Below are 7,966 nucleotides of genomic sequence, written 5' to 3' on the forward strand. Positions count from 1 at the left end.
GGGCTTGGGCTGGGGTCTGCCCTTCGGTGCCCACATCTGGTACCTCCCTCCCCAGCAGCAGCCAGGGGTGGTCCGGTGCCCCCGGCACAGAGCTCAGTGCAGTTGGTGGGATCTGCTTGCTTCCTGGTGCAGGAGATGGACCTCTGACCTCCACCAGTGCCCCAGCAAGAGATGCCTCCACACAGCCTGACCCAGCCCCTGAGCTGTGCCAAGCAGAGCTCCCTGAGAGCAGGACATAGGCCCTGGCATGGCTGATGGGCACCCTCCACCCCAGAACAGCCGGCAATGCCAGGCAGCATGAAACCCAGACAGGAATTACCCTCCAGACCCCAGTGTGCTGCTAACGCCCTTCCCTCCACATCACAGCCCACGGTCTGAGCTCCCAGACAATAGCTGCTCACCAGGGCGGGACCCAAGACTCCAGCCCAGGGGGTGAAAGGAGTCGCATGTGACTAGCCAGGCCTCTTTCCCCTGCCCTCTCCAAGGCTCCTGCCTCCTGGAGCTGTCCTGCCTGGGGGAGGGCTCCCCACTGGCCTATAAAGGCTGAGCAGGGGGCAGCTGGGATGCTGGAGCAGCTGGCGCATGGGGCAGTCCTAGGGAAGAGGTGAGAGATTCTCAGCTGCATTGGTTACGTCGCTGGCAGTGGGTGTGCATGTGTGTGCGCGTGTCTTTTTTTGTGGGGGGGTTTTCGGGGTGGGGGCAACCAAGTTTGCCCGTTCCCCAGCAGGGCTTTGCAAAGCAGCACTGAAGGGCTCCAGTCCTCCCCTCTGCCGGCAGCAACAGGCCAGCTTACGTGACCCCTGCCCCCATCAAGCCAGGCTTGGTGAAGCAAACCTGCGGTAGCTTGGCTTGTCTGGGAGATGCTTGCCAAGCTCTAGTCTGCCTCTGTCGTGTGTGTAGACGCACCCTCTGGCAGGTTGGGGAGCTCCGTTACCCCCGGGCTGCAGGCTCCAAGCAACACCTCCCCTACAGCCAGAGCTGTTGCTCCAGCGTGGCGTGGAGGGCTAGCATTTGAGGACATGCTGGCCCCTCCTGGGGATCCAAAAGCTTCTCAGTTTGCAGCCGCCGTTTGCATCCAGGGGTGAAACGAGATGTTTCAGTGCTCTAGGCTGAGGTGGGGGAGCACCGAGCCTGGCATTGCTGCTCCTTCTAAACCAGCACCTGGGGCTGGTGCCCGCATGCCCCACTCCTGCCTCGTGCTCACCGAGCCGCTGTGCCCTGACTGCTCCCAGCCAAGCGAGCGCGGGGGCCCTTCCCTCCACGCTCTCCCAGCCTGAAAGGCGGCCAGCTCTGCCCTAGCCGGCTTCCTGGTGGCAGAGACAGGAGCCAAGAAGGCATCTAGTCCTTGCAACCAGGTTCTCGCTCCCATGGCTGTTCCCATAGCCCTGGGCTCTGGGGCTGAGCGTGTCTGCTTCCACCCCGGGGAACGGACCCGCTTGAGACCACAGTGTGCTCTCAACTGTGGCTTCCTGTGGTGCCCCGCGCAGGAACAGCTGCTCGGCACCGAGCGCTGCTTTCAGTCTCGCCTGACACTGGAGCCAGCCCAGCTCCACAAAGGCCCTCAGTGCGGCGCACAATAGTCCACACAGGCAGCTTGCACAGAACAGTGCCCGTGCTTTGCATTCACCCCTGGCTTCTCCTGCCCGAGCTCTGTGTAGGCTGGCCCCCCGCGCCAGCCAGCGGCAGGGAGGGAGCCTTGGCCACAGCCCAAAGGAAGCAAGCGGAGGGGAGGGGGGTGTTGCAAAAGCTGCGGAAGAAGGCCTCACTCCTGCTGTTGCACAACTGCTGGGGCTGTAGCCGCACGCCTGCTGCACCCCGGACTGGAGAGCGTATCTGCCACGGGGTGTCGTCAGCACTGGGCGGCTCCGTCCCCCGGGACCGGCAGGGGCGTTACTCAACCTCTTACATTGCACCCAGCCCTCGAGGAGGCTGCTGTTTCCACACTGCTCTGACCTCTGCCCAGGCTTTGTGGCCCTGGAGTTTACTCTGGGCTTATCTGGGGAGGCAGGCGTCCGCCCGCACCAGCTAATCTTCTCCTTGCCGTAGCCCCAGATTCCACCATGACGTCTCCCAAGCCCAGCAAGGCTTCCCCGAACGAGCCGGACATGAAGCCAGAGCCGGAGCTGGAGCCAGAGCAGCAGGTGGGTACAAGCCAGACCCTTGGGCAACCAGCTGGATGCCTCTGCCCATCCCTGCACGCCCGCGTGCTCTCCCTTTGAGACGAGGGAGCTTTGTGGTCTCAACCCTTCACCTGCATGCCCCGGCAGCCTGAGCTGGGAGAAACGGTGCGGTGACCCGAGATGTCCGCTTGTAGCCAACCTGGCCACAGCTGCACTGATGCCCGTGGGAGAGCACTTGCCAGTCCAGCTCCAGCTTGCACTGATATTAGTCCTCCTGGTCGGCAGACCTGGCACAGCAGGTTTGACCAGGGGGCCTGGATGCTGCCAGTTTGTCCTGGGTGATGCTGTACATTGGTGTACCTTCCCCCCCAGTTTAGGAGCACACAGACAAGCCCTAATCCAGAAGCAGTTGCACACAGGGGGGCAACTATTATAGTATCTCGCCCCTAAGGGGCATCAGGGCAGACCGCACCCCTTATACCTCAAGCAAAGCCTCCCGTGGCTGGTAAGAGGCGCTCTGCTACATGCCCAGACTTACAGGCACCCAATTACCTGCACCCCATGCTGGGGCAGGGAGTCTCTGCTCCCTGGGGGCTGATTTTGATGGGTGGGGCATCTCCTGCCCGCCAGGTGTCGGGTCCAGGCGCGGCCGGCAGAGGCTGCTCGTGGCTGTGGTCAATGCAGGGCCCCACTAACCCCTGGCTTTTCCCCAGCAGAACCTGGCCAGCCGCGTGGCCAGCCTGCCCCTGGTGAGCTCAGCCTACGACATGGTCTCGGCGGCCTATGCCTCCACCAAGGACAGCCACCCCTACATGCGGTCCGTGTGCGACGTGGCCGAGAAGGGCGTGAAGACCCTCGGTGCGGTGGCAGCCAGTGGGGCCCAGCCCCTCCTTGCCAAGCTGGAGCCACAGAGTGAGTCGTGGGGGGGCAGGAGGGGGTCCTGGCAGCTGCGCTTGCTGCAGCTTGCTGGGGGCTGAGCTCCCTGCTGCTGCATCTGGCTGCAGGCTCCCCAACCCATCTGCCGAGCCTGCTGTGTCCACAGGTGGCTTAAGCTCTGGGGCAGCCTGTGATGGCCCCTCCATGCTCCGCGGCAGATGCGAGCATCCCCCTGCTCTCTGCAGCCTTCCAGCCCTGCTCCCCGTTCCCTTCCCAGCTTCAGCTCCTCTTGCCCTCGAGCCCTGCCTGGAGACTCCTGGGGTCCTGGCTCCCGGGGCAGCATGGCTGGGGCTCCTACCAGCCCCTTGGGGCAGCTAAACCTGTTCCCTCCCTCCTGCAGTCTCGACGGCAAATGACTACGCCTGCAAGGGGCTGGACAAGCTGGAGGAGACGCTGCCCATCCTCCAGCAGCCCACAGACAAGGTGATGTCCCTGCTCCTGCCACGCGAGAGGTGGGTGGGATGCCCTTAGGGCTGGGTGACCGGAGAAGGGTTATACATGCTCCGGTACCCCTGAGCCTGGGAGCATAGGGCAGGAGAAGATGCCCTGGTTTGTGCCTGAGAGGTAAGGCGTGAGCAGGACCCAGTGCAGGGCTGCACTGCTGAGCGCCCAGCCCTGCGCCCTCCCTGCCCTCGAGATGGGGCTCTGCAGTGCCCCCTCTCCATCTCCCGCGATGCCTGCCTCCACCCCCAGCCACCCTCCATCTCCCCCTTGATGCCTGCCTCTACCCGCTCTAGATCCTCTCCGACACCAAGGAGCTGGTGACATCCACAGTGACGGGCGCCAAGGATGCCCTCTCCAGCAGCGTCAGCGCCGTGAGCAGCCGCGTGACCGGCGCAGTGGACCTCACCAAGGGTGCTGTGCAGGGCGGGGTGGAGCTGACCCGGGCAGCTGTGGCCAGCGGCGTGAGCACAGTCATGGGCTCGGCCATGGGGCAGATGGTGGCAAGTGGCATGGGCGCTGTGCTGGGCAAGTCGGAGGAGCTGGTGGATCACTACCTGCCCATGACCGACGAGGAGCTGGGTGAGCAGCGGTGTGGGGGTGGCTCTGCTTCCTGGACGGGGTGGGGGGTGCAGTCTGCAAGCTGAGACCGGGTCTGGGACACACTCCTGATGCCAGGAGGTGCAGCCCATCCTCCCCACGTGGTAGTCGGGGGGCTCGAGCAGCCCATGCCCTGACCATGGGGTGCAGCAGGAGGAGGAGGAGGACACAGACAGAGGCATCATGATCTGGGGACCAGCTTTTCTGCCTGTAGCTTTGTGCTCCAGGGAGGGGGATGCTGTCACCGCTGCCACCACTGACCTCCCCCTATTTGTGCCTTCTGCTCTTTGCTTCCAGCCAACCTGGCCACAGCAGTGGAGGGCTTCGACGTGGCCTCAGTGGAGCAGCAGAAGCAGCAGCAGAGCTACTTTGTGCGCCTGGGCTCCCTGTCCAGCAAGCTGCGGCACCGTGCCTACCAGCACTCCCTGGGCAAGCTGCGGCGCATCCGGCAGAGCACCCAGGAGGGGCTGGGCCAGCTCCACCACACCATCGAACTGGTAGGGATGCCATGCTGCCTGGGCATGCCGGGGTTCTGCCCTATCCACTGCCCAGGCACCATCCGCTGGCAGGCAATCCTGCTGGCCCCCGCCCAAGTGTCTGACCCAGCTGGTCTCTTCCCCTTCCAGATGGAGCACGTCAAGCAGGGGGTTGATCAGAAGGTCCAGGGTGGACGGGAGAAGCTGCATCAGATGTGGCTGGAGTGGAGGCAGACGCAGCTCGGCGCGGGCCAGGACAAGGAGGCGGACAGCAAGGCCGTGATGGCTGAGCAGCCGGAGGTAGGTGGTGACCTGGGCTCTGCTCTACCCACCTGCCCCTTGGCCTGGGGGAACCGGCCGCCTGACCCGGCCCTGTCTCCTCCTAGCAGGTGGAGTCTCTGGCCCTGGCCATGTCCCGAGGCCTCACCCAGCAGCTCCAAGCCGCCAGCCAGATGCTGGCATCCAGCCTCCAAGGCCTCCCCACCGGCATCCAGGACAAGGTGCTGCAGGTGCGGCAGCAGGTCGAGGAGCTCCGCGCGGCCTTCTCGGCAGCCGGCTCCCTCCAGGACCTGCCAGGCAGCGTCCTGAGCCGGAGCCGGGAGCGCGTGGCCCGCGCCCGCGAGCTGCTGGACGAGCTGGTGGAGCACGTGGGGCAGAGCATGCCGCTCTCCTGGCTCGTGGGTCCCTTCGCCCCGGGCGGCAAACAGTCAGAGGACATGGAAATGGAGTAGTGTCCAGCCAGCGCCCCTTGCCCCTTGCCCCGAGTGCCAGGCTGGTCTCTCTTACCTGGCTCTGCGTCCCTAGCTCTGCATTCCTGGCACTTCTTGCCTTGCTCATGAGGATCTTTGTATGGTGGGGTGAGGGGGCATATCACTGCTTGCAGCCTGAATTCAGCCTGCTCTTCTATAACCTGCTCAGACCTGGCACCAGACCAGCTTGTCCCCCTACTTCCCAGGTCCCCATGATGCAGGTTGGGGGTGCGACAGCCTCGCTCTTCTGAGACTCTGAGCACGTGTGACCCTCTTCCCACCAGCGATGTCTGAACAGGCCTGGGCTCCCTCGAGCTACTGCCAGGCTCCAGTGTTTGAGCCCGGGTGGAGCTAGGCCCATCAGATAAGCACCGGGGCTCTGTAGGGTGAGGTAGGACAGCAGGACCCTGACCAAGGGATTTTTGACCCAAGGGGGTGATTCATGGGAAGCTTTCCCTGCCAGTGCCCTTAGGCCACAAAGATGCTCCTGAAGCTGATGTTGGGCTCTGACGCTGCGTGATGCCCTAGTGCCCCCGGCACTCGGCTGCCAGCCCTGTGCCCTGTTCAGCCAGCCCCTGCCCGGGGAAGAGCACATCCCGCAGAGCAGGCTCCGGGCAGCGGGGCTGAAGGAAGCCAGAGGGCAGGGAGCCGGTGTGATCCCACGTGCCACAGTTCTGACTTGCGTGCTGCAGCATTTAACCTCTCCAAATAAAGCCTTGGTTTGCATTGGAGCTGCAGCCTCTGGTGTGGTGTGTTGGGCTCCGGTAATGGCTCCCCCTCTCCCTGGGCAGACCTGCCTGGTCATCCCACTGCTCAGAGGCCCTTGGCATCATCTTGTCAGTCCAGGTCTGCAAGCCAAGGCTTACGGGGGTGGGTTTCCCTCCAGCACCCAGCCCCTCTCCTGTGGCTCCTGCAGGGCTGAGGTCTCCTTAGCTCCGGTGCTGTAGGTCCCCTAGGAGACCAGGGTGTCAAAGCAAGCCCTTTCCAGCCTGGCAGTGCTGAGCACTCCTGCCCCTCCAGCACCCTCCACCTCCTTACTGGGGAGGCACGGCCCAAGCCTGGTAGCCCTCACCTCACCCCCTTCCTCATCCACCACGGCTCCATCGATGCCCCTCCCCACCGTATCACCCTCCTGGGCTGGTTGCACCACATCTCAGCCCTAATCCAGCATGCCCAGAGAGCAACTTCCAAAGCCCCCCGGGTGCATGTGCCAATGGCTTGCAGCCCACGTGCTCGGGGCACCTCTGAGCTGGAGGAGGACACGCAGCGCCCTCCACGATGCAGCTAGCGAGAGATGATGGAAGTGCCCAGCAGAGCCGGCCCCCACGCAGGAGCTGGAAGGGGCTCTGCCCTGCGGGGCTGTGACCGGTCCCTTCGGGAAGGGGCAGCTTGGGCGCAGCTGGGGATGGGGGCTGCTGGCTGGTGCTGCTGCCCAGGCCCCGGGCGGAGGTGGTGCTGCCCCAGCCGGGGCGAGGTCACGGCGCTGAGGTCACAAAGGCGCCACAGAATATTGCCAGCATCAGCCCGCGGGCCGGGCGCAGCCTGGGGAGGGTTGGAGACACCGCCGGCCCCGCCAGGGACGCCGCCTCCTCCGCGGGCACTGCCACCGCCTGCCCATGCACAGAGACCATGGCAGAGCGTGAGTAGTCCTGTCCCCTCTGCAGCAGCCTGCCCTCTCGGGCACTCAGGACCGTCCCGCCTGCCCCTAGCCCCGTAGGCTGTGGAGCGGGGGGCACCGGCCAGGCACCAGTGTCCTTGAGCTGGTGCTATGAGGCTGGGGATGGCTCTGTTTGATCCCCGGCTGCTTGGCGGGCGGATGGCATGGCCCCAAGACATGCTGGGAGGATGCCCCGTGGGGGGCTGGCGTGGCCTGTCAGCCCTGGGCAGGTGGAGCGTAGCTGGGGTCTGAGTGGCGCGGGGCAGGGAGAGGGTGATGGGGCCAGCCAGGGGCTTTGTGCTGCCTCCCCCATGCCCGACCTGCCTCCTGGTGCCAGTGCTGGGGCCATGTCCCAGCAGAGCAATGCCAGTGCGGGCATCTGGGAGTCATGGCCCCAGCCCCAGGCGCTTGCCAGGCTGCACTGCCTGCGCCACCATTGTGTCCTCAGCCGGGCGGCTGTTTATCCCAGCTCCAGGCATCTGTCCACTCCCCTTGGTGCACTGGGGTAAAGGTTTCATGCATCTGTGCCTCCCCCACCGCCAGGCCTGGCTCTCTCCGTGTATGTAGGCCTTCTCACCTAGCCAGGTCGCCAGCTCCCCCTGCCCTGTCCCCCCAGCAGCCCTCGATGCGCCCCTGCTGCCCAGCGACGACAGCCTAATGGTGGATGCCACCGACATGGACCCGACACTCGTGTTTGACCAGGAGGAGCAGGTGGGCAGTGCAGCCCTGGCATGGGGCTGGGGTGCCCTGGGCCCCACTGCTCCAGGGCTTGGTCTCGGGGCTACTCCCTGCTGCCTGGCAGCTGCTGGGCAGGGGCCTGGGTGGGAGACATGCCCGGGGGCCCCAGCTGCTTGGAGCCCTGCCCACAGGGCACAGAGGGACACCCACTACCTGCCTCCCTACCCCCCGAGCCCCTTTCCCCCGGCTGACTGCCTCGCTCAGTTTGCAGCGAACAGGGTGTTCAGCCGCGGGAGAGTCGCCGCCAAC

At 65.0% G+C, this 7,966-nt stretch overlaps 2 protein-coding genes across 4 annotated transcripts in view; both read left to right on the top strand.

Annotated features, from left to right (window-relative positions):
• Positions 1–520: 520 nt before the first annotated feature.
• On the top strand, positions 521–6,047 carry LOC102373534 (perilipin-3-like). Of its 3 annotated transcripts, XM_025196329.1 has the most exons (8): positions 521–604; positions 2,047–2,141; positions 2,837–3,032; positions 3,397–3,479; positions 3,794–4,079; positions 4,395–4,594; positions 4,724–4,873; positions 4,960–6,047. In XM_025196329.1, exons 2-8 carry the CDS (start codon positions 2,061–2,063, stop codon positions 5,302–5,304), a joined length of 1,341 nt encoding a protein of 446 aa, XP_025052114.1. In that variant the 5' UTR covers positions 521–604; positions 2,047–2,060; the 3' UTR covers positions 5,305–6,047. The 3 variants fall into 3 exon arrangements, with proteins under 3 accessions (XP_025052114.1, XP_025052115.1, XP_025052113.1); XM_025196330.1 differs by lacking the exon at positions 521–604 and having other exon boundaries at positions 1,779–2,141; positions 4,963–6,047; XM_025196328.1 differs by lacking the exon at positions 521–604 and having other exon boundaries at positions 1,781–2,141.
• A 904-nt stretch (positions 6,048–6,951) lies between these two features.
• Positions 6,952–7,966, top strand: part of LOC102373784 (pinin-like) — a 4,523-nt gene continuing 3,508 nt past the window's right edge. Inside the window, exons 1-2 of the mRNA XM_006017590.1 lie at positions 6,952–6,961; positions 7,596–7,697. Of these exons, the coding sequence (XP_006017652.1) occupies positions 6,952–6,961; positions 7,596–7,697 (112 nt within the window). The remainder of the gene's footprint in view (positions 6,962–7,595; positions 7,698–7,966) is intronic.

The sequence above is a fragment of the Alligator sinensis genome, unplaced genomic scaffold, assembly GCF_000455745.1.
Source record: "Alligator sinensis unplaced genomic scaffold, ASM45574v1 scaffold1295_1, whole genome shotgun sequence".
NCBI lineage: Eukaryota > Metazoa > Chordata > Crocodylia > Alligatoridae > Alligator > Alligator sinensis.